Source organism: Rhamphochromis longiceps, linkage group LG19 (genome assembly GCF_057381845.1).
Source record: "Rhamphochromis longiceps isolate RC_006_pf linkage group LG19, R_longiceps_female_GT1.1, whole genome shotgun sequence".
Taxonomy (NCBI): Eukaryota; Metazoa; Chordata; class Actinopteri; order Cichliformes; family Cichlidae; genus Rhamphochromis; species Rhamphochromis longiceps.
This window is the reverse complement of record NC_140575.1, coordinates 8,220,316-8,245,995: the sequence shown is the minus strand read 5'-3', so window position 1 is coordinate 8,245,995 and position 25,680 is coordinate 8,220,316. Positions and strand designations below refer to the sequence as shown.

The following is a 25,680-nucleotide window of genomic DNA, read 5'->3' as shown; positions in this document are numbered from 1 at the left end:
ACTATATTATATTTTTCTTTCTAAATATAGCATTTCTGCTATATAATTGTATTTCTGCTATGTTATAATATTTGTGCTAAACCAGAGTATTTGTGTTGAAACATGGTATTTCTGCCAAATTATAGTATTTCTGTCAAATTATAGTATTTGTGCTGAAACATAGTATTGATTTAAAATTACAATATTCATAGTTCATCACAGTGTCTCTGGTAAATCACAGTATTTCTGCTATGTTGTACTATTTTTCTAAATCATAGTGTTTCTGTAATGCTTAAGTATTTTTGGCTAAATACATTCTTTCTGTTATCTTATACTATTTCTCCTAAATTCTTGTATTTTTGAGAAGTTATCATGTTTCTGGTAAGTTACAATATTTCTGCTAAGTTCTGGTATGCTATTGTATTTCTGCCAAGTATTATGTTTCCTCTAAGATATTGCAGTTCTGCTAAGTTATTTCATTTTAGCAAAGTTCCTTTGCTTCTGCAAAGTTTTTACAATTTCTGCAACTTTTCAGCTTTTTCAGCTAGTTTTTGCAGACAGCTTCAGCTTTAAAGCATCCACACTGCATTTTCGCAGGAAATGCAAATTTTTCTAGTTATAGTTACTAGGTACTTCAAAAAAAGTAACTGAGTTGGTAACCGAGTTAGAATATTCTAAAAGTAATTAATTACTTGAAAAGTAACTATTGCGTTAGTTTAAAAAAAATGTTTAACCCTCTGGGGTCCAGGGTGTAATTGGCAATTTTTAACTACTTTTGATATTTCCTCTACATTTCACCTTTAAATACTGTTTACTTTGCCTTGTTTGGTATCATCCTTTTCAGCACAACCTCACATGTCTGAATTTACAGTTATGTTTTCATTTTGACATACTGTATTAACACAATTGATCTAAAATGAAACAAAAACCATAAAATCTGAGTAGAAAGTTATATTTTTAATGTAACAACCACAAACATGGTTAATGAATCATATTTCATAACTTTAAATGCAATATAAATGGTCAATTTTAAAATCCTATGCACACTTTTTGCAAACACCAAAGCTGTTTGCAGCCATTTACCTTTTACCCCTTTTAAATTAACCACTTCAAACTATTTATATAACAATCAGCTGCATTCAATAAGATGCCACACAAATTATTTGTGCCACTCCAAACAATAATTTCTGTCCACTGTAAAGAAGAACATCACAGCCTGATACCTGCAGGTCTGACAGGAGCAGGTGTATCACTCCTGTTTCTACCTGGAGACAGCAGTCGCCTCATTGTTCTGACACACAACACAAAACTATCCACAACACTGCACACTAACTACACAAGACAACATGAACTACACACTCCAAACACGCTAAACGTCACAAATCTCTCACATCTTAAAACTCGCTCTCTCTCTTTTTTCTGCTGTCTCTCTCTCTCTCGCTCTCTCTCTCACTCACTCACACTCTCTCTCTCTCTCTCTCTCTCTCTCGCCGTCACTCCTAAAACTTCCCTAAACAACCAAATGTCATATTGCCATATCATTTTTTGATTGGTCGACATGGTGCATTTTTCCACCAACAGGAACCGGCTGTTTTTTGGTTTGTTTGTTTTTAAATTTTTTGCTCATAAGCAGAGAGTGCTTGCTAGCTTGCTAAAAGTGATGAAAGTATTCAGGAAAAAACACGCGTGTATATTGTTTATCATGACTCTGGTTTTACGTGGCCTATTAACACAATTTAAAAACTGGTAAATATTACCTTGTTGCTTTGTCTTGAAGTGGTCATGTGATTGGCTTAACACGACTACGACTACTTTATTCTTCCTCAGTCAAACAGCAGCACTCATGTGATTGTTTTGCCCCATTAACTCCAGGTGTTGTGCCAAAAAGTGATGTCTGCCAGAAAGTGATAACCGTCTGCGGGAGCGCGCCTAGCTGCTTAAAGCTGTTGTGCCCAGATTACTTACGTAGACAGCTACTTACATGGAACTGATATAAGATGCGGTAAGCTGAAGACAGCTTTGACCGTCTGCTTGTTGAAAGATAGTAACGCAACCGCACTGCATTTTCTTGTTAGTGACGGTAACCCAGATTACTCATTAGTGAAAAAAGTAACGCCGTTATTCCCATCACTGCTGCTGAGACACGACTGTTAGTTGCTGCATTAAGGAAAATGTGTTCGACATTTCCCCGCTGCTTCCCCCGCAGATCCTGCAGATCCTGCAGAGTGAAGGGTAAGAAAAACTGTTACTGCATCACAGCAGGAAATTTAAGTTATAGGCAGTAAAAACCACACAGGTCGAATGTGGCTGACACTTTTAACTGACAAAAATGTTACTATAAAAATCAGTTGAAGTCATTTAAATTGCAAAAGAGACACTTTGAATGTTTCTCAATTGCTGTTGCAATTTTGTATGAAATCATAGAGGGTCTTGAAGGGGAAGAACAATTGCCTTAGATCTGAAAAAACACCAGAGCAAGAAAACAAAACTGGTTTTGACCTTTTGTGCCTCACTTTAGTGGTTAGCGCTCTACAGCAACAAGCGGGGCCTTCATGTGGAGCGTTTGCATGTTCTTCCTGCACCTGCGTGGATTTCCTCCCAAAGTGTACGAGTGTGTGCTTGTCGTTTTCTTTTTGTTAGTCCAATAATTACATCTCCCAGATCAGGATCAAGAAAGAAAGGCATCTTAAATGGACTGGTGTTTATATAGCGCAACAGAGCAAGGAGCTAAAGGGTTTAGAGGAGCCTACGCAGGGGTTTGTGCGTGTATGTGTTGTTGTCATTTCTCCATCTAGACATCATAATACTTAAAGCCTTCAGAGCGCTCTGATCCTGCCTTGCTCCAACTCATCTCCTGGCACCTCTTCCACAATGTTGAGTAAAATCCTTTCTGCCTGACCAAGCTGTTGTTCCTTTTAATTTGAACAGAAAGTCTGTGTACTCTGTTTGCCCAACCGCCACTAATGTGGCATCAACATAGAAGTCCACTGTGTCCTTTTGACAGGACTGTAGGACTCATACAAATTGCAGAAATGGTGTTTGATGCCAAAGTCTCAGTCATGAACACACTAACACTTTGATGAATGCATCAGGATTAACTCAGGGTTCAGTATCTTGCCCAAGGATACTTCCACACACAGTTTGGAGGAGCCAGGGATCAATCCGCAGACCTTCCAACTGGTAAACGACCTGCTGGACTACCTGAGCAAGCACCTTTTTTACAGATAATGTGGGTGGGGTTTTTTTTGTATTTTTTGTCTTAAATTAAATGGTGACATTTAGCTGGTCTATGTTCCTACACTCACTAATGGCCAAGAGCTCTTGGTAGGGACCAAAAACATGAGACTGTGGATACAAATGCTGGAAATAACCTTTCTAAGAGGGTAGGGGGACTTTCACTTAGAGATGGGGTGAGAATCTCAGAACTGCTGCTCCTCCACATGGAAAGCAGCCACTGGTGTGGATATGTGACTAGGGAGCCTCCTAGGTGAGAGCTTTCAAGCATATCCAGCTGGGATAAGGCTCTCAGGCACACCCCTACACTGGAGAGATTCTCCTGGATGACCCAGGAACAGCTCAGTGCCCTATACTGGAAGAGCTAGGGAGAGAGAGATCTGGGTGTCTCTGTGTAGACTGCAGCCCTCTGTAACTCAGGCCTGGATAAATGTTTGTTTGACTTAGTAAAAGATATACCTGCAGTGTGTATCCACACAGCAGCAGAAAGGTCAAAGTGGATGTCAGTTGTTTAAAAGATGCAATGTAAACACCAGAAAGAACAATATGAAACCAAAATAAGTAAGTAAGTCATACTGGACTTTTTCTGTATTAAAACAAAATAACAGATCTAAAGAGTCTGTTCACATGTACAAATGAACCTTTAATAATTAACTGATACCCAAACCAAGTTAAAGCATCATTTACTTTTGTGACTGCATTAGTGTGTTATTCTGGTCCTGAATGCTGCTGTAACAACAGAAAATTGCAAGGATACATCATTTGGCAGAAAGAAAAATCATTTTAGTACTTGTTCAGATTTGTTTTCAAACATTTTATTTCATTTGCTTTTATGTTTGTCTGTCATAACAGTCAGCTCGATGTTTCACTGAGTCACCAAACAAAAGCAAAACTCTTTATTTGTCAGTGCCATCCAAAGCATACTACGCACCGAGACTTTCTGACCTGCAAATAATCTGGTTAAGTGCGTGCGTGCGTGTGTGTCTGTGTGTGTCTGTGTGCTTTGGAAGGGGAGGGATTGCATGCGTGGCTCTGTGGGTCTCTCTGAAATTTCCCTACATCGTCTGAGCAGGAGGAGCTTGTCTCGTTAGGCATAAAAGCTCACAGCAGCTGCAGTTACTTTCAAAGCAGTGACTGTGACGTAGAATCTGAAAGATGTTTTATGTTCTTTATAGATATATATCATGTGGATAGTTTGTTTGGCCACAAAAATACTTTTTACAGACTTACTTTGGTGTATTGTTGTAATTCGATTGGATGATGTCAGTAGTTTTCTTTGTTGTGTTAGGGCTGATGTTGTTTATGTCTCATTTTTAAATGTGTTGTTCTGTAAAAAGTGTTTTTTCATCTTCCTTCCTGCATGAAACATGACAGTTTCACTTGTTCTTTATGTAATCTTATTGGAATTCAAAGCAATTCAATGTATTTATTTATTGATTATTATGTATTATGACAATGTACATATTGCAGATTTATGGTTTAATCTATTTTTAATTTCACGGTCATGCTATACACAAGGCTAAAATGTTTCGTTTATGCCAATCATATTAAAAAAATGTATATTAAAACAGTTTTTTTTTAAATTGCAGATTTCTCAGCACCTTTCTTGGCCTGTTGGTCACGTTTTACAACCTGGAGAAGAATGCGGACACTGTCAGGTTCATCCACAACAGGCACGTCCAACAGTTCCCCTGAACAAACTTTAAGAGCTGGAGGAAAATGGTTTAAAAAGTTCTGGCGAAGCCCCACAGGTCAACCCAGCGACAACGGTCCTTCCACTACTGATGGACACCAATCACCTACTGAAGAAGAGCGGCCAGTTGGTAGGTGACATACATCCAGCTGTTATTAGCTATTTCCTGTTAACCCTCTGTATCTCAACTAAATTATGTTTTGTGTGACATATTAAAAAAAGAAAGGAAATTGATGTTACGGTTGTTCCACAAAATTTTGTGGAAAATAGTGCTGATGTGTGAAAAACACCTCTGTTACAGAAATAAGGTTCTCCATTTCTTCCAGAAATGTTAAATACCTTATTTTAGGAGAAATATGAACTGTTTGAAGATTATTTATCTTTGTTTTTCTCCACCAGTGACTCCTACTTTTGAGGAATGCCTTGAAGGACAAAACCTGTTCGAAGCCGCTCAACTGTTGATAGACAGGGAGAAACATCTGTTTGGAGAGATAACAGAGGCTGATGCACTCAAAGCTCACGAGGAAGCAGTAAAAAAGCTTGCTGCAGACTATGAAGCCCTTGAAAAGCGTTTAGAGCAGACCGTGCAGCAGAGTCTTTCTCTCAGCTGTGAGGAAGAGGTGTTTGCTTTGATATCAGCAGTGAAAGCCATCAACCTTGAGGAAGAGCAGGACCAGCTGTGGGGACAAATATGCCGGACGCCACCAGCCTGGAGGCCCAAGAAGTGGAAGGAGCACCATGACAAAGTGCTTCATGAATTAGTGTATAGTCGTTTGGAGAACCCATCGAGCCTCATTGGTGATCAGGTGAACCAGTCCTCGATCCAGGCAGACATCCAGTCCATGGGCAAACAGCTGAAGGAGGACCTGCAGTGGGTGGTGGAGATTGTGAACAACTGCTACCCACCAGAGATGGACATCTGTAACTTTTATGCAAGACAGTACCATCAAACTTTCAGCGCAAGACTCAAACAGATTGCAGACTTTGTTCTGGATGACAAGGACTGCAGCTTCCTCCTGCGATGGGTGAAGGAGTTTTATCCAGAGTAAGCCACCAGTTCAATTATTGTTTGAAGCAGCATCTTTCTGTGACTAAACATGAGGATGTCTGTCAGTGTGAGGTCCTTCATTGTTTTTAGAAGAATAAATACCTGAGCAATTACAGATAGTGAATAATAATACAAATGTAACAGCTAATTTCTTGTTTTCTTAATGTGCTAAATAAAATGCCATTTTTGTAGACTAAACACAACTTGGGTTGTTTATAGAAACTCATGTGTTATCTGCTCTGTGTACCAGAATCCTTGAAAAAGCTGAGCTGGCCAGTAATATCAATACTGAAGCGCTGGGAAACCTGCTTCCTGACGAGTTACTGAAAGCTCTGGAGGAGCAGTACCTCAGCAAACAACAGGTAACACAGTGTATCTGAGGCGTGTATCCAGTTAATCAGTATGGTCATTGCAGGGCTTAAAGTGAGATGTGCAAGACAAGCATCAAAGAGTTGTTGATTTAATTTTTTTGAACATAATATTGTAGATGTAATTATTACTGTCAGTAATTAAATCTTTACACATGAAAGCGGTTTAAAACTGGCAGCTGTGTGTTGTTGTGTGTTTAGAGCGACCTGATGATTTATATTGGCCGAGTATTGGATGAAGCAAAGAAAGAGTGGGATCAAGGAAAGGAGCCGACAAGAGATGATGGTTGCTACGCCAGTCCTGTGGCCTATGATGTCATCCAGGTACAGTTGCTGCATAAACTTGTTATTAAAAAGGCTGAAATCGATGCTTTTATGAAAATGTATTAATACAATGTGAAAGGTGTCACTTGTGGTGGCCAACTTCAAGGATCCTTATAGTGAGTCCTGCATTTGTTGACTTCTAATTGTTGACCATGATGAGAGGCTTTGAATAAATTGCTATGTTGTGGTTAAATATTGACGTAACATTGTTTTGACATCACATTTCCTCTGTTATTCACTGTAGAACACTTAAGAAGTGCCGACAAATATTTTCCAGCCTGCTGCACATATTAACCAAACTGAAAAAGACTTTGAGAAACTTTGAGAAAAAGATTTACAAACAAGGAAGACAATTATTTTTGTTTGGGTCATTTATAGAAACGTATTTACTGTCGGATCAGAGTCACAGTTTCAAACCCTCCCATGGTTCCGTAGTTTAATCACTTGGGTTTGTCACTAACATTGTAAAGCACTGGGTTTGGTTCCTGGTGTTTAACTGGATCTGAAAATGATGGAAGTGCATTGCTGTGTAAAGTGCTTTGAGAACTTAAAACTGCCACTGATTTGTCAATCCATTTGTCTTCAGTTTATCAACGGCATGGTGACATCAGCACATATAACTGTAAGAGACCGACACAAGGCCCAGGAAATAACATCCAACCTGACAGACTTCATGCAGAGGTAACAAGGCTTCACAAGGCTGTCTTTTAAATATTTAAATTTGAAAATACATTTTAGTTTTACGTTTGGTAATAACAAGATAATAAAAGTGAAAGCTGTTCTTAATCTTCTGCAGGTATAAAGAGTTTCATGAAGACATCATAAGGCAGAACAAACCGCACAGCAAAGCTTTCATAAAGGCAAACCTCAGCTGTGTCGAACAGTTCAGGTTTGTTTCTGATCCAGTTAGATGGAAATTCAGATTTTAACTTCATCATAAAAGGAGAATACTTCACTGTGAGCTAATGTGTCCTGTGTGGTCTGTCTAAAGGGACTTCTTTGAGAAGCACGATCTGTTCCCAGAGAATGTGCGGGAAAACTGTTTGCAGGTCCTGACTGAGATGAAACAGTCTGCCCACACTTATTTATTAACCCCTGTGCACAAGATCCTCAAAGTAAGTTCTTTACAACTGCAGATATCAATAATCCTCAGGATTAAATCCTAACATGTTTTAATCAAAGATTTTAAAACAATGTGTTATTTGTTCCTCACACAGCCACACTACCAGAAGGTGGGAACCAGTGACTGGCTGAAGAAGAACACGTTTGAGAAGCTGCTGAACAGCACTGAAGACGAGCTTCAAGAACTTCAGGGTTCCAGTCAGTCCTCTTACCAGGTAAAAGGAGGAAACTTTATAATGGACTGAATGGCCATTATTGCCTTCATTGCCACCTTTTTAGTAAAAGGATTATGATGCGCTCTGACTACTTAAATACTTGGTTTAAATTCAGGAGCTGATTGGTCGGCTTTACCAGGAAATGACAGTGGAATATGTCCAGAGTCTCCTGAAAGGAGAGGTCAAACTGAAGGACAGCAATCAGCAGCAGAAGGCTTACGAGACTGTGCAAGAAAATGGAGAGAAACTGCACGAGCTGTTTGCCAAAATGGTGAGACTTGATCTTTAATGCACACTTTAACTGAGACACAAATTAAATCAATCAAGCACAAACACTGATCAGCAAAACATTGTTTGACAGGGTGAATCAGAATCAGAAAGGGTTTTATTGTCAAATGTTGAGCAGGTTTACAACATTAGGAAATTGCTGTGGTACTTATTGCAAAACATACTGTGAGACAAACGCTTAAATAAACATAAAAATTTAAATTAAAAGTGCTAAGCAGATTGATATATACATGTATGCAGGTGATGATCAGTGCAAAAATGGAACAGATGCACAGAACACAGTATAGTGTCATGTGTTTGTGGTGGGAACAGTCATATGGTTATTGTTCATGAGTCCAACAGCAGAGGGGAAGAAACTGTTCTTCTGCCTGAGGGGAGCAGGTCGAACAAGCTGTGTCCAGGATGAGAAGGGTCAGCTGTGATCCGAGTTGCACGCCCCAGTGTCCTGGAGGTGTACAGGTGCTGCAGAGATGGGAGTCTGCAGCCAATCACCATCTCAGCAGAGCACACAACACGCTGCAGTCTGTTTGTCCCTGATGGTGGCTCCATCATACCACACGGTAATGGAGGAGATGAGGATGGACTCAATGATTGCAGTGTTGTTGGCAGGTTGAATTTCTTCAGCTGCCTCAGCAAGTACATCCTCTGCTGGGCCTTATGACGGAGGTGATGGTGGGCTCCCACTTGAGGACCTGGGTGTTGGTGGTACCAAGGAAGCGGAATGAGGCGAACAACCTTAGTCACAAATTCAACTAACTACACTAAAAGAACCGTTGACGGGCTGTATTTAAGTTTTGAAATTTACCCTCTTACTTTGGTTATACTTTTAAAATCAAGTGAATAAAAAGAAAAATCAGTAAGAAATAGAAAAAAGACATTTCTCAATAGATATTGGATCTGGAATGATGAGAGGACAAGGAGTGGGAGGGGGTCACTATTATGATACAGGGATTATAATAAGCTAAAATGAATCCTTTGCCATTGCAGTACAGGACTGGAGCAAATTTTCAGCCTGTGTAACTGAAAGAATTTAAAATTCACATTTACTGCCCAGCTAGCTTAAAATTCCAGTGCAATTACTCCAGAAGAAAAAACATCATTATTTCCAAAAACAGCAGCTATGCTGATTACAGTTTGGGGAAACTTGCAGACTAAACTGACGTCGCTGATTTGTCTTCACAGGGATCCAAACAAGACTGGTTAAAGGAAATCCTGACCAAGATTGCAGAAGTGCTAAAACTCCAAGATATTCCTGCCATACAGATGCAAATCGTTTCACTGGGATCTGCTTATCCCGACCTCAGGTAAACAGGAAGCTGACTGAGCGAAACATCTTAATTGGTATCAGATATATCTTGTGAGCAGGATGAGCTACATTCATGGGAACTAACATGAGCTGAAAGTAGATGTGCTGCCTTTCTATTTTACATTACCAGTTTCACTGATAGTGCACTGAAACAGAGAACTAAATAAAACATGCTGGCATGAGAGAAGCAGCAGCAGCTGTGAGTAGATGAAGTCAATAATTCTTGTTAATTAGAGTTAAAAGGAGAGTTTTTTCCAAATGTGGCACCAGAAACCAAACTGTCTTGTTCTGGTCTTCAGTTTAGCAAAGGTCTGGGGTAGGGGTGGGTTTTTATAATCGATTTATCGATTAAAATCGATTCTGGCTTGGATAACGTAAAATCGATTCATTAAAATCCTGAATCAATTTTTTAATATAAATTTATTTTGCCCGAAATGCCAGAATCTCTGGTGAAATCTCACAAAATTTCAAGAACCACCAAACAGCTAAGACAGTAAATGAGAGCAGGAACACGGATTCTGCACAAAGACTTAAACACACAGCGCAACCCGCAGATCAGAATCAGTTAGATGTCGCCCTTCTCACAGTCGGGGCTGAAAGCTGACAGCTCGCTGATTCTGATGTTTCGGCGGGTCGGCGCTTTGTGTTCACGCCCTTCATGCGCTGATTCTAAAGCTGTTAGTTTGATGTCTCTCCGAACAATATTGACTGAACCAGCAGCAAAAGAAGATCCAAACTACGCTTCACATAAACATCGTCATGAATTCACTCTGACTTTTACTGTTTTGCTTCCACCACGATGCACAGCTCTCCCCCCCTCCCCCCCCCTCTCTTCAACAACAGTTTCCCGTCTAAAAATCTGTTTTCTTCATTATTCGCTTGCTTGTTACGCACAACTCTACCGTTGTTTACAGCGCTGTCGGCCGACGTTTTTTTTCCCTTTTACATTCTTCCGGAAAGAAAACCTCATTTCTGCCGTTCAATACTGAACAAATGTAAACTTTTTAAAATGATGCAAAATGCAAAACGCTTAGTCGTGTCTCTAATAAAACCGCTGTAACTCCAGAGGTAATGTTCATGTGTTGATTAATGGTTTTCTTTCGTTTTTGATGTACTGCAGAATATTTTTATAAAATCCCAGGCCAGGAAACTCGCCTTCATGTTTTTCTGTGTTTTATCTTCAGCTACTTTGACACAAAGGCATCTGCTGTGACGCCCACACCTTTGATAAAGTCTTGCGTGTGTCAGCTTCCTTTTTATAGATACAAAAATATGTAAATGTACTGATCTGAATTATAATATTTCTGACTGTCAAAATTTCCCAGATTCAAATCGAATTGAATTGAATCGAATCGAATCGATTCGGGACCTTGTGAATCGGAATTGAATCGATTCTAGAAATCAGTGACGATACCCAGCCCTAGTCCGGGGCTACGTTCAGGGCCATCACTGGAGGAGGCGTGTGTGCTGAACTTCGTGGTCCTCGAGCAGTGTTTTTTGAGGGGCTGGCCGAGGCCACTGCCCACTGGGTCCGCTTCCATCACCTGCCACCAGACCGGAGGCTACACGGCGGAGCTCATCAAACGCTGAGTTTAGGCGCCGGCGTGTGGGGTCCCACAAACCCCTTCACAGCGCTGCTTTAGGCCGGTGGCCCAGAATTGCCCGACGGCCACGGGGCCGCGCTTCTGAGCCACGGGGAGCCGCACAGAGTCCTGGAAGTGTGTGTGGCCGGGGCACCTACTGCGGGAATGTCCAATGAGTTGGGACGGGTGTTCCGCGTCCAGCGTCGCCGGGGCTACAGCACCCGCCCCTGGTCCCGGAGGTACGTAGCACATTCCGGTAAGGTGTCAAGAAGGTGGACTCGGGCTGGACGCAGATCCTGGTCCACCAAAGCTTGGTTCAGCCTGGGGCGTTGGAAGCAGAATGGGTGGAGGTGAAATGTGTGTATGGGGACACAAGTATCCTGTGGTGCCGCTTCTGCTACAATACAAGGGCAAAACGCAAGGGGTAAAGGCAGCAGTTGGTCAGCGCCTGTTGCATCCCCTAATTTTGGACACCAACTAATTGGCCAGGGTTACATAGCTTGCTGGGGCAGTATGCGGGGATGAGACGTGGGGTCATCTAACACTGACTCTGGGGGGAGGAGGCAGAAAAGTGTGCGCAAGCCCTGTTTAAGGTCATCTCCCAGGTCGGTATTCCAAAAGAAATACTGACCACCCAGGGCACGGCGTTCATGTCTCGCACACTAAAGGAGCTATAAAAATTACTGGGCATTAAATCTGTTCAGACCAGTGTCTACCTCCTTCAGACTGACAGGCTGGTGGAGCGGCTGAACAAGACTTTAAAGTCCATGATTCATAAGTTCATACATGAGGATGAACGCAATTGGGATCGCTGGTTAGACCCTCTGTTTGCAGTGAGGGAGGTACCCCAGACCTCCACAGGATTTTCTCCTTTGAGTTGCTGTAGAGCAGACAGCCATAGAAGGTGCTCGACCTGATTAAAGAAAACTGGGAGAAAGGGTCGAGCCCCGTGAAAAATGAGATTCAGTACGTGCTGGACCTGAGAGCAAAACTGCACAGGTTGGGGAGTCTGTCACGGGCAGGTGCGTCCGCAGGTGGAGGAAACAGCAGCGATTGCATCCTGTCTGCGCCAGAAGACCAAAAAGGAGGTGGGACGTCTCCTGGGGCTGGCAGGCTACTACTGCCGGTTTGTGCCTAGGTTCGCGGACCTGGCCAGCCGCTTGACCGATCTCACCAGGAAAGGTGCCCCCGATCTGGTCCAGTGCCAGGTGGCGTTTGTGCAGCTAAAACAGGCTCTCTGTGGGGAGCCGCTGCTGTTCACACCTAACTTTTGGTGGTTGTGGCCGATTTCCTCTCCTGCTCGCGGGGGTGTACGTTCGGCTGGCCTCAGTCGGGCGGTGGGGGTGTGTGGGGGAGGTGTGGTTTCTGGCCTGCTGCAGCGGAGGAGTGACACAGTGAGCTCGCAGGGCGGTGCGCAGGCAGGAAGAACAGGTGTGCCTGACTGTTTCAATAACTGTGTGTTCTGTTTGGCAGTGAGAGCTGACATGAGACGTGTGTGTGTGACACAGAGTGAGGAGTGTGTGCATAAACAAAGAACTGTTCCTTTCACTTTCGAGACTGTGTGTGTGTGTTACAGGGTCCCATGTCACAATAAGTAAACTAAATGTGCGCTTACAAATTGAACGAATGTGCTTAAACCAATCAATAAACTTATTGGAAACTAAAGTGTGTTATTGTGTTCAAATGAAGAAATAAAAATACACGAGAGTTACCAACTGTAGAGTGTGACCATGGGTTTTGCCATCACATGGAGAATCACATGCATTTCAGGCACGGATCCATTTCAGCAGTAGGAGTTCCACCTATTGTCACATTTCCAACAGAGGTGGACTGAGTCACATTTTCCATCTCCCCTCTTCTCAGCAGTTTAGATGATGGTGATGTGTTACTGACAGCTTTCAGTGTTTGCAGGAAGGATGTGTGTCAGGGGCAGACAGAAAAAGACATAACATGGCAATGAAACACAAGTTTAGACGGGATCAGTGAAGTTAGAACTTCTGCTGTTATTCTTATGTTGAAAGTGAAATAAAACATTGCAGATTATATTTAGCTAAAAAAAAAAGCTCAATTTCTTTATATATTTTTTTTCTATATCAAATGTGGCAGCTTTCACATGACAATCCTTTTTTCACAGTCTCTGACTTTACGTCACTTTTTTAAAACCCTTTCTTCTTTCTGTCACCAACAGTGAAAAACATGTTTCGGCTCTGCTCAAACTCAAGACAAACATCTCCAAAGCCGACAGGAAAATCGTCAAAACCACTCTGTCAGACACACTGAAAGAGAGCCGTGCTGATCCTGGAACCCGGAAGTTTTTCTCCAAAGTTTAAGTGAGATGAGCCGCACATTTGCTTCTTAGAGTATCACTGACTGAGAGTTTGGTTGCACAGCAGCAATATTATCGTGTATTATATTGTGTTACAGTCTATCTCTGTAAAGACATACAGAGTGAATGCCAGGGAAAAACCTTCAGATGCTACTTAGACTGAAATCCCGATTATACGCGGACTCTGTGATGGTGAATGCTTGCTGTAGTTACTGTATGTTATTGTATACATAAGCTAGATTTTACATTCATGCTGGCAATTTTTGTGCATTTCATAGAAACTGTGAATAAGTATGCAAGAGTCTGTTTTTACACACTTACAAACAGGTCAGTGCCGTTCTATTATATGTCGTTTTGTTTAAAAACTACAATGATATTAAAGTCTAGTTTTTTCATAAGTTGTATTTTATGCTATATTGTATTACAGAGAATTATACATGTCTCATGTACATAAATAGATGTAAGTTGAGTTTTTTTAATAAATGTGCAAAAACCAGCTCAATTTGTTTTTACTGTTTACTCTGTTTAGTAGATGATCCACATGTAAACTGACTGTAGGGTTTATAGTATGTGGAAAAAACAGCAATAGTACTGGCAACAGACAGGGAATGGAGTTACAGTTAATGTCTATAATAAGTATCAACATGTGTTAATTATAAAAATCATAAGAATGATAACTGCAGGTTACAAGTGAACACTATAGCTTGATAGGTAATGCAGCATTATGGACAAACCCTACAGCAGCTATCTCCACCAAAACCATGGAGGAGGAGAGGCTATGATCAAGGTAGCATGGAGGGAAGTTAGCCATTAATAGTTCAGAAATGGTTCTAAAAGATCTTCCCAGCTTGTGTAAATCTACAACTCTCCTTCTTAGAGGTTTATTTATTGAATCATATAAGGAATCATCTGATATTTCTAAGAAATTATCTTGCATGAAACCCATGGATCTTTGAGGAAGTCTTTTAAGAAATCCTGTGAAGTCCAAGGTTACATGGCTTTAAAGATTATATTTAATGAGCCGTTCATCAAGGGAGTATTAACAATACTCATCCACCCAGAGAGGAATTGCTCTTCCGTGTCTCCAGCAGCTTTGAACAATTCTGGGAAATCATTGGCACGCTCAATGAATCCCAGTTTATTTAGTCATTGTTTATATACTTGTAGCTAATGAGCTGGGGGAGCATGTCTTGAAGGAAACTATTTTCAAAATGCGGCTTTTGTCCTGAAAGTGTGTCATAACTGCAGGACGTGGGATGTCGCCTAGTCAGGGGGGAGGAGGTCACAGTAAAAAATTTCCCAATGAGAGGCAGAGGGAGTAAAGGAAAGCGAACTCATTAAAGGATCTAGTGATGAATTGGACTGGGAATAACCAGGCTGATAAGAAACTCCATGGTGCTTTCCTGCTATGACACTCTGACCTCCACAGTCTGACAGTTTGTTGTTTTTATCAATATCTTTTGACCTTTTAACTTTTTCTGTTAAAAGGGCAAGATTTTTGAAAAAATAGAAGAGCGAGGGGGGATTTTTTTTTTTCCCCCATGAAAATAAAGCAGGAACCTGCATGGGTCAATATACTCTGAAGCCTGTTACGGCCTGGGACAACAGCCTTGGTCCACAGCAGTTCGTGCTGTAAGATGCCGAAATAGAAGCTTCAGATCTCGCCTTTGCAGGTGATGTAGATGATCAGGTATGATGGTTGACACTCAGTAAGAAGATGACCTGTTATGCTTTACTTATTTCTTAATCTTTCCCTCCTTTTTTTGTGGTCTTCTCTTTTCTTCTTGCTAATCTGCCCCTCTCTGCCTGTGAGTTCTGGCACTGTTACACTGCAGCACATCTGGAAAGTATTCACAGCCTTATGATTTCGTCACACTACAGCCTTATTCCAAAATGGATGAATTCTACACACACTATCCAATAATGACAAAGTGAAATAAGTTTGCTTGAAATTTAGGGTTTGATTAATAATATTGTCACGGCTGGCGGAGTGAGCCGTGTGGAGTGGAGGAAAAGGAGGACCCAAAATGCAGCAAACTGATGATACGAGTGAAGTTTATTTACACGGTGGCAGTGGCAAAAACAGGCAATGAAGCATGAGTAATGACAAACCTAAACTGGGAGAACTAAAGAGCAAACCTGAAATCTACAGAACGGAGAGCGGAGCAGAGAGACGCAGACTAAGGAACAGGATACCAAGAAACACAGAGGAATGCAGATTAACGCAGATACACACGGATGAATGCAGACGAGCCGACAACGAACACAGACCGACACCCACTAAATATACACACACAAGGTAATCAGGTAATCACACACAGGAGGGAAGAACAGCTGAACCTAATACACATGGGGACCGGAGGAGACAAGCTGAACACAATAACAACAGACACAGACCTTCAGAACAGAACAGGAAATCCAGAACACGAGCCTTCAAAATAAAACAGGAAACAGACTGATGTACAACACAACACGGGGACATGAACAGAGCACCAAGGACAGACACAGGTAGGGCTGACAATACACCAAACTTCAGGTTAACCCCTAAACTAATACAAATCAGAATAAACACAAAACGCTGGGTCAACGACCCAGGACCATGACAAATATAGCCCGATATCCTTCATCACCTGTCCATGTTCCTGTCTGTCATCATCTCTGAATCTGGACCTGTATGCATGCATGGACAGTATACACATGGCTTTAAATATCCATAGTGTTACAAAACATAATAAACTTACTGTTTGTTTTGTCTAAAGATTCGTCAGATTTTTCTCCCTATGAAAACTACAACATGGGACCAGCTCTGCGAAGCAAGTCTCATTTTACTATGGTGATGTTGGTCTCCATCTAGTGGTGTTTGCTGGTGGCGCAAAGACTATACTGCCATTTGTTTTTAAATTGAAGTTTATTCATCACAGTCAGTCTTTAGCAACAGAACGATCGTGGGAATGTACAGAATCATTTCTTTCACGAAGAAAAGTCATTGAACAGAGAGGCTTAAAACGTAAAACCATAAACCAGAGCTGATGGAGGAGGTTCACGCAAAGTAGCAGGTAAAGATAAAAGCAATTTCAGAACGTTGAGATTTTGTGTAGAAGGCACATAATCTGAAGAACAGTACACAGTTCAAAGAAAATTCAGAATTACTAAGGACAACAAAAGTCAGGTTTCTTCAACAGAAATAGAACAAAGAAACTGCATCAAAACCATACATTCCCATGTCCTGGAAACAGTATAAGCCACATTTGAGACGCTACAGGAACCTATCAACTAGTCTGCTGACTGCTTACTCTATGGATCATGGCTTTCTAGCAACAGACTCAGGTATTTCCTGGCATATTGTTTTTCCATCCTGTCTGTCAGAGAAGCCAGGGTCAAAGGTTACAACTGAAAGAAAGCTACAATTTTTCTAGATGCCCAAAGATTACATCTAAGCAACACTTTCATTTAAGGGAATAACACAGCTGCAGTTATGCCTTCACTGTTCCATTAACCTGCACATGCACACTCTTACAGCTTTGTGGTAACTTTACTTCACAGCCTGGACTGTAGCAACTGTGTTGCATTCAGCCTGTGTTATATTTTTACACTCATCATATCTATTTTTAATTATTCCTTGTTTTTCTTGTTCAAAATTAGCAGTTTAGGAAGTGTGTGTGTGTGTGTTGTAAGTAGTTGTCAACAGCAGAAAAATGAGGCCAAAGCTGAAGTGGCAAAAATTGCAGTTCAGGCTGGGGAAGTGAGTCCCCATCAGGGGGCAGTGATGACTTACACAGGCAGCTCATGCTCATCTGACTCATCTGCTACTTCGGGTCATTAAACGGGACCTGTGTGTGAGCATTTGTCGCCTTTTTTGAGAATTTTTAATGGAATTTGTAATATTACAGCTTGCTAGGCAGTAGAAATAATCCCAGGAGCTTGTGCTTCATTATCAGACAATGAGGTTTTGCATGTTTATTAACAAGGCAGGAGCAGTCTCAGTGTAGATAACGGAATAATAGGTGGGCTTTTAAATCGCCTCACTCTGTAGAAATGTATGTTTGTACCTTCATAAATAAAATGTAATAAATATTAAAATATTTTTTAAAAACATGATCTAAACATTTCTTTCACTAACTTCAGTAAACAAAGCAAATTCAAGTACATAAACAACCATTACTGTTGTTTACTGTAATACAGAGTAAGAGTAAAAAACACACATTTTGCTGCTACTAAATGTCACTAAAAAGCTCTTTCACCAAAACTTTTTTGTGCCATTTGAAATTGCACAGCTTATAATGCTCCCGCAGCCAAACTCCACCTGCTGTCTTTTTTATGTTTCATAAACAAACATGTAACAATCAGCATTGATCTTTTTGTTGCGCTTCATCCCGTGTTGCCCAACTAAGCCGTCACCAGCAGGTAAGGCAGGAGAAACAGGACCTGCAAATAGGTCTGGATTCACTGCCGGGAAGAGCGTCCAGCACCTCGTTGACATCGCCATTAGAAAGACCCTTCCACTTCAGCAACTTGTTCAGGAACTTGAAGTCCTCACTGTAGTCAAAGAAGAAACCCCACAGAGTTAGTGACACATAAATTATTCTGTTAGACAGGTCTATTCATTTAAAAGAGTTTTTCTTTTCTTTTATACAGCGAAGAACAATATTTACAAGATTAAAAGTATAAAATAAGGCATCTAGAAAAGATGTTTTCCTTGATGACCTCTTTGCACACTGTCATCTGGAAGGATGAGCTAAACTGCGCACAACTGTTTTGTGCCAAGTGTTTGCATCCAGAAAATAGACATGAGGGATGTTTGACGAATTGAGAATATAGCTGCTCTGCTGGGGAAGTGTGTTTTACACGTGCAAGCTGGTAAGACGTTACTAAAAACGACTGAATGAAGCACAAATTTGTGTGCATTTTCAAGGGGAGTGTAGCAATGAGACTGTTGACTGCTCGATCAAATAGGTTATCTATGGAAGCTCCTAATTATGATCTATAGTTATATTTACATTTGTTTTACAGCAGTGAAATAGTCATATCAAGAAAAATCCTTAGGGCTCTTAGTGATCCCATGGTCTCTTGGTGAAAATGGGTTTCACAACCAGTTGGTCAGGGATGTTGCTTCCTGTCCTTGCAATTGCTTTGGTTGCAAGCAGATTGCTGTGGTTGCCCATAGTTTGCTCATAACATGGAAGAAGCGTACTTTGACTTACATTTCCAGCATGTGTCAAATTGCACTACAGTTTGAAAATAAGTCTGTGTCTCTGAAGGAAACTACAGAAATCTGCTGGTCAGAGCAGTCAGAAGGAGGCTATCGATGCAGCACCCTCTTTCCTATCAGCGAGAGGCTGAGGCCTTTACTGAGAAGGTGTGTAAACATGTTTGTATTGATACAGGTAAGAGATCATTTTACCTCTTTCTGAAATAGTCCTGCTGTAGACGTCCCATTATTATCTTCAGTGCATCAATGGATGTGCAGTCCAACACCTCTTGGATGCCCAGCATCATCTTGCGCCACTCGTGGACACCGGGAGCCTGATAAATCACAAAAAAGTATGACAGGAATTCATGTCAAGGTTAAGATTTTTTTCCAGTTGCTCTTTTGGTAAAACGTCATTCACATAACAATAAGCAGACTGTTTGCAACTTGTTGATCTCACCAAGAGTGAAATGCTCTTGTGAAGATGGTTTGCATCTTCATGTATTTGTTCACCAATATTAGGAGCCCATCGGCCCTTCAGGGTTCTCTGCTTGTTTGTTATAAGATGTTCGACATAAGTGCGGGCGATGATCTTATAGGCCTCATCCACCACCTCCTGAGACACATAAAGACAATATGAATGCAGTTTGACTGAATCGGTTTAAAAAAACAACTACAGGTAAATTTGTGTATATTTGACATCTGGGAATTTTCTTACTTTTTTCTCATCCATAACATAGGGCAGTGTGGGGAAGTGACTGTAAACACGGTAAACAAAGTGGTTCAAGTTGCTGCCCGATCTGAAGAAATCTTTAAAGTGGTTCTGCCGGACAGAAAATGTCGTATTAATAGAAGAAAATATATTTACCTATATATATATTTTTTTTTAATCTGTGGTTAGGATGGATAGATACCTCTGCAATAACAGTTATAATTTCCATCAGGAATGTTAAAGTAGACTGCTCCAGGTTCTCCAGTGTTTCCACAGTTTCTTTGACAAGAGAAGGTGTGACTCCCGTACCAATCGTCTGAGCATACTTCCTGAAAGAAACAGCATAAAATATTTATAAAACAGGCATCAGCTTTGATCATCATGTTCTACAGCATGTTAAGCCTTCAAGTAGATATCCAGTGGTGAATAAGTATTTTGATTCAATTATAGGGCTCAAAGAAACTGAATTAACATTTGCCACAGAAACACAGAAACCACTCACCTGAGTTCCTTACATGTTTTCAGTGTTTTGAGGAAGTGTATTGTTTCTGGGTTGTCAGTTTGTGCCCATTTTTTAAGATCGACATACTGCTCTTCACTGTACCTACAAACCAAAGAGAATACACAGTGAAAAAAAAAACATGAGTTTCATCAAATCTCAAAATCTCAGACGTGATGAATCACCTATTTCTGAAGAAAAGATAAAGACTCACCTCTTGACAAATGTTCGAAACTCTTGGAAACAAATTTCTTGCACTTCATCGTGCAGTTCTGGAAGGAGTTTTTGTGCTTCTCTGGGTACGGCATTAATACACTTCAAGAGGGACAAATGATATGATAGGTCACTAACAGTTTTTCACTATTTACAACAGAAATTTCAAATAAACTTTCTTTGCAATGATCTAACAGAACATTTTCTATAATTTCACAGAAAACTTTTAGCATTCCTGTCATTTACTACAACAGCATTTCTCTGTCATGCAGAAAAACTGAGACATACTGTTAACATTGTATTTTCAGCTAACTCATGGACTAAATGCATAAACTTCATTAGACTGACAAAAAGTGCCCTGTATGTGACCTATGATATAAAACTCATCTGACGCTCCTGCTGAAGAGCATTTTTCTTACCTGGATAGTGTCCACATAAAGTTTAACATAATCTTCTTCTATGCAGTTTGGAGCTATGCCGGTCTCATTCTGCAGGATTTTGTCCAGCGACTCTCTGATCTCTTTCTGTGGACAAAAACGACACAGAAGTAGACTGTAAGCTTACTTTCTATCAGGCATACAATCTGAGAGTCTACCAGGGAAACACCATGTCCCAAATTAGAAATGTAACTTTGCATATTTTTAATGAAGTGAGCCCTGAGGCCAATTTTGCTCATGTCAGTTGAGGTTAACTCTAGTGGCCATTTTGGTTCAGAGTAGTTTGGTTTCTATTTTGTACATTTGTACTGCTGAGAGGATGGACGTTGTTGCTTTCATTTAAATGTGTCATTGAGGAATCTGACAGACTTACTGAGTGACACTTTCTCCCAGCAGGCTGTTGATATCAGATTACTGTCTGGCCTGTTTTTCTTACAGATGATTGTAACAGTGTTTCTGTTCCTTTTCTTCTTGTGACATCTGATTGGGCTGAAGTTTCAGAAAGTCAAGTCAACTTTGAGCACTTTTAGTACCTGCATGACTCCTACAGATACTTAAAATGTATAAACCACTTTGCTTACTAACTCATATTCAAAGAAGACTCAATGAAGTAATGCAAATACTGCGTTTAGAAACATTTTCATTTCCAGTTCATTTATATGGCGATCATGAGCCAGTCTACTTGTGAACAGGGGCTGAGATTGTGGCTTTTTTTTTTCTCAACTACTTCTATGCATCTGTTCTTTGATCTGGTTAAGGCCTGAGGTTGATCACACCTTTCAAACCAAAGAGCAACACTGCCACCAAAGGGATTGTGGGGAAAGTGTTACACTTCCAGGAAATAACTTGGTCCCACAGCTGTGGTTTACACTGGCACACAATAACAACCTCTGCGTGAGAAGTGTTGAGAGAGGTGGGACAGATAGAGACTGAAGTCCCACTGGCTTACCTCTCACTACATCTGAGAAAAGGCTAAACATCCGGAAACAGAGTTTGTGTGCGTTTGCTAATCATCATTATTTTTAATCAAACATAACTCAAAATACAAGTTGGGTCAATATGTTAAATGAGAAATGTGATTTGTGTAGTGAAAAGGTTTTGATTTTGTGTCTGTAGACATGATCTAGCTTTGACCTTGGCATAATAGTGTCAGGAATGTGAAGCATTAGAAATGTGTCACCAACACATGATTATACATGTTTTTGAACAAGACTTGGAAAAACACAAAATCATAATTTATTTGTGATTTTGCTGATGGTTAATTATGCTTAATGCTGATGCTTATATTGAATATACCTGATATTTGGGTATTTTAAAAAAAACAAAAAAACCAAATAGTATTTGTAAAGACACACCTAACTACACAGAGGCTGTGTAGAAAACAACCTTGAATGATATCAGTGTGTGTGTGTGTGTGTGTGTGTGTGTGTGTGTGTGTGTGTGTGTGTGTGTGTGTGTGTGTGTGTGTGTGTGTGTGTGTGTGTGTCACCAAAGATTGTCTGGCTCATAAAATGTATGATAAGTTATATTGGTATTCTTACCTGCACACTTTGAAGCAGCTTCTCCTTTGCCTTGTCTTTCCATTCACAGAACAGCTTTTGGTCAGACTCCCTGCTTGGAAAGTACCAGAAAATACCCACATCAGAAGTGAGCACCAGCATGTGTTAACAGCTAACATTCAGACAAGAGACAAATGCTTTCAATCCTAATTCCCTATTGATATGATGAAACCTGCTTTAACATTTTAATTCCCTGTTTTTGAAATAACAGGTTGAAGATATTGTGAATAACAATGAATAAAAGCAGACTGAACCAGTTTGCTATATGCCAGGATTTTATAGCAAATCTCTGTATTTATGCTTAAATTTTGAACACATAAAACAGAAATAACACACTGAATTAATCCGAGAGCTCTAGACGTGATGATCATAGTTCATATTTTTTCTTACCTTTTGTGCTTAACTATAAATTTGAACGCTAGTTTTCATAGATGTATGTGAATGGTGACTAGATTGGTTGTTATATAGTTACTTAGGTCTTACTGACCATTCAAAATGCTCATTTGCATATTCTGGCATCTGGGCTGGAAGACACACCCAACAACCAGCTTAACATCCAAGTGCGTCATTGGTTTGATCTTCACCAAATCTATATTTAAAGGTACAAATGCACACAACAGCACTGAGCTGATGTGGCTAGTTAAACAAAAAAAGGTAAGCTGGCACATAAATACCTCGGATATTTATGTTGGACCCAGTCCATCAGTTGCAGGCATTGCTTGACAGATTTGATCTCCTGGAGCATTTTGTTCAGGATATTGAATGTCTGAGGGTTGGACCAAGCAATGACACTCTGTTGTCCCAAATTAGCCTCTATGAGGTTGTAAAGGCTTTCAGAGGACACCCCAAGACACTGAATGAGATCCATAAGTGAGCTGCTTTGTTGTCTCTGCATGGATTGCTCCTCTGCAGAGTTAAAGGAGTTCTGGGCCAAAGGGTTCTCATACTCATGACCTGCACAGTCATGTCCTATGAAAGAGCCAGAAAGAACAAACAAACATGTGAACTCTACATTTGTTTCATGTTTTGACTTGATCCAAGCCAAATGAAGGGGTTATATTTTATATATTTTTTTTCTGATAAAAAGGGGCGCCGTGTCAGACGAGGTAAGGTAAAATTCTTGCTGTGACTCGGCCAAGATATGTGACAATGAGCCTGTCAGAGTTTGCCAGCTTCTAAAAGCCTGGGTGATGTAATTGTGAATGAATGAAGTGCCAGAGACTAAGCAATTTATCAAGCTCATCCTTACTCCTGATGCTCTTTCCATTTGAGCTCAGGTGATTTTCTTTTCCATCAAGACAACAGTGTCTACCACTGAGTTGGTCCCTTTGAGAAGGACTAATAGGTGTCAGTTTTAACCCTCTCAGGCTCAAATTAAGTTTTTTGTTGCTGATGCACAACCAAGTCCTGCAGTGGTACTTCTGAGTAAAAAAAAAAACTCATAAAAATATGTATGTGGGGTAATCAGGTTGTTAGTTTTTAACTGTCGCAAATCGGCAACGCCTGCCTCGAGAGTGTTAACATTGGTGATAGTCACCTGATGCCATTGGTTATGAGTCTTATTGTCTACTTCCTTTAATCTTGACATTCCACTTGTAGCTTGTGGCTAGTTTCTGGCTACAGTGCATGTTTTTTCACTTAATCATATCCAAACATAAAATTCGCTTTGTTTTCGGATAGGAGGAAGTAAAACCAGCACTTATGATGAAATTTAAGTGTGCACTTGGAAGCCTCGACACTTATCGATATTAACTTGGGAATGCATGTTGGGACATATTTGTTCTGGTTTGTTTGGGAATACCCTGCATACCTGAGGCTAAGCTGCGCTGATATGCAAATATTGCAACGTTACTTTGTTGCCGCTTCAGCAACAGCTTGTGCTGCTCGTGTGTTAAACTAGTTTTTATTTCTGAGTTAATGGCCTATCAGTAACAATCAATCAATAAATAGCAATTATTTCAAACAAATATAAAATAGCCAGTCCGTGGATGATTCCAGTTATTATTCCTTGCTACATATAAACTATACAGATGAAGGATTCCCACAGTAATAATAGTAAAGCGCTCTTACCGTCTTGTATGTTGTTGTTATTTTCTATTAAGGGTTTCTTGCCCTCACTCATCCGAATCTTCTTCTTTCTGCTGAAAATCTTCTTCATATCGACTTTAACTGCTCGCTCTTTTAGCAAAGACGATGCTTGAACACATGCAGTGTCACGTTTCAGTAATGCACTCCTGGCAGCGCTGTGTGGTGTGGAGCTTATAAAGCAGTCGAAGGGATTTTCCCGTAGCATCACTGCGACTGTACAAAATGCTTTCGTTTCTGCATCATTTGACATCATCCTAACAGCAATGATGCAATGTGTAATAATAATAACAACAATAATACCTACAACTCGCCAGTGGCGTCGTTAGGCCTATTTTAGGGGTGCTGAAGCCTCCCTAAAATATTCTTAAGCCCCCCTAAATAATTTGGTGGTTTTTTTTTTTTTTTTGGGTTTTTTTTTTTTTTAACTTATTCGATTTTTTTTTTTACAGAACTTGCAGACAAATTCAATATAAAGATGCAGGAATATGAGTTTAAAGAAATAATAATATAAACCTGTCGCTATTCACACAAATATGATCATAACTCGGTTGGTCCCTTTCGCTTTACATTGTTAAGGTAGCGTCAGTGCTTCGTTATCCAATCCCTTCCAGTTGTTCACAGGGGACATCCACATGACTGAAAATCCAGTCCTCGTTTTCACTGCTACTTTACACTCCGCTCGTATACACCTGCAGAAACACTAGCGTGCATGTGGCAAACGGCAAGAAATCATGGATATACGCAAGTTTTTCAAGAAAGTAAGTCTTCATCACTGGCTGGTAGTAACAATTAGTTAGCTCCAGCTAACAGCAGAGAGTCCCATGTAAATAATGAACCAGGTGCTCCCCATTTTGTAAATAAAAACCTGGCTAGCGCACTAAGTTAAATTGTTAGCATAATGTTAATTTCTGTCACTCGTTTTAGCTCTGAAAAATCCAGCTGAGCTCATTCAGGTATGGTTATCATCAGTGGAAATAATAATAATCACTCCATCCCCATTAACCTGTAGGAGTCAGGGCAGAGGAGCACAGAGAGGCAGAGGGGAGAGACCTCTACTGGAGAGGTGAGTCAAAGGATGGAGTCATTTGTGATGGAGACAGTCTGATTAGAATTTTATGGGACTCAATATGGATATGAAATATGAAACATTTCAGTCACGGTACAACATATAAGACCTGTTTAACTTGAGCTTTTATTTAGGAGAGTCAAGGTTAGAAAGTGGAGAGAGCAAAGAGAGAGATATGTATATAAGTCAAATTAGCCTGACTCACATATTTTTGAGGGTTCTATTTTAATATTACTTCAATTCAAGTAATTTAGTAATATTTTTCAGGGCTTTAAATTGCAACCATTTTAGTCACATGCGTGCTCAAAATATAATGTTTGTAACTTCAAAATATTTGGGAGCAACAAATTACTGTGGAGCGGGAGCAGAAGTCATGATATTAGCAATTTACATTACAATTCAGTATGTTTTAATGTATCTTGAAGGGTGAGG

The 25,680-nt window shown here is 40.3% G+C and overlaps 2 protein-coding genes across 3 annotated transcripts; one reads left to right on the top strand and one right to left on the bottom strand.

The window, feature by feature from the left end:
• Positions 1 to 2,024: 2,024 nt before the first annotated feature.
• On the top strand, positions 2,025 to 13,524 carry LOC146646126 (tumor necrosis factor alpha-induced protein 2-like). Of its 2 annotated transcripts, XM_085391798.1 has the most exons (12): positions 2,025 to 2,211; positions 4,803 to 5,036; positions 5,306 to 5,951; positions 6,205 to 6,316; positions 6,524 to 6,646; positions 7,233 to 7,327; positions 7,443 to 7,535; positions 7,638 to 7,761; positions 7,864 to 7,983; positions 8,099 to 8,254; positions 9,454 to 9,575; positions 13,349 to 13,524. In XM_085391798.1, exons 1-12 carry the CDS (start codon positions 2,151 to 2,153, stop codon positions 13,488 to 13,490), a joined length of 2,028 nt encoding a protein of 675 aa, XP_085247924.1. In that variant the 5' UTR covers positions 2,025 to 2,150; the 3' UTR covers positions 13,491 to 13,524. The 2 variants fall into 2 exon arrangements, 1 of the variants encoding a protein (XP_085247924.1); XR_014908830.1 differs by lacking the exon at positions 13,349 to 13,524 and having other exon boundaries at positions 8,099 to 8,831.
• A 2,888-nt stretch (positions 13,525 to 16,412) lies between these two features.
• On the bottom strand, positions 16,413 to 24,312 carry LOC146646125 (uncharacterized). Its single transcript, XM_085391650.1, has 11 exons — positions 24,165 to 24,312; positions 22,769 to 23,063; positions 22,077 to 22,149; positions 20,518 to 20,622; positions 20,100 to 20,200; positions 19,889 to 19,990; positions 19,589 to 19,715; positions 19,393 to 19,497; positions 19,135 to 19,290; positions 18,888 to 19,009; positions 16,413 to 18,022 (listed from the first exon to the last, which is right to left on the bottom strand). Exons 1-11 carry the CDS (start codon positions 24,250 to 24,252, stop codon positions 17,881 to 17,883), a joined length of 1,416 nt encoding a protein of 471 aa, XP_085247776.1. The 5' UTR covers positions 24,253 to 24,312; the 3' UTR covers positions 16,413 to 17,880.
• Positions 24,313 to 25,680: the final 1,368 nt, after the last annotated feature.

Bases quoted from the DNA above. Each gene is read 5' to 3' on its own strand.
- LOC146646126 (XM_085391798.1), top strand. From the start codon at position 2,151: ATGTGTTCGACATTTCCCCGCTGCTTCCCCCGCAGATCCTGCAGATCC. The intron at 7,984-8,098 runs GTAAAAGGAGGA...GTTTAAATTCAG, and splicing joins CCAGTCAGTCCTCTTACCAG to GAGCTGATTGGTCGGCTTTA. The intron at 9,576-13,348 runs GTAAACAGGAAG...TGTCACCAACAG, and splicing joins TCTGCTTATCCCGACCTCAG to TGAAAAACATGTTTCGGCTC.
- LOC146646125 (XM_085391650.1), bottom strand. From the start codon at position 24,252: ATGAAGAAGATTTTCAGCAGAAAGAAGAAGATTCGGATGAGTGAGGGC. The intron at 19,991-20,099 runs GTGAGTCTTTAT...TTTGGTTTGTAG, and splicing joins TTTCGAACATTTGTCAAGAG to GTACAGTGAAGAGCAGTATG. The intron at 19,498-19,588 runs GTATCTATCCAT...TCTGTCCGGCAG, and splicing joins TTATAACTGTTATTGCAGAG to AACCACTTTAAAGATTTCTT.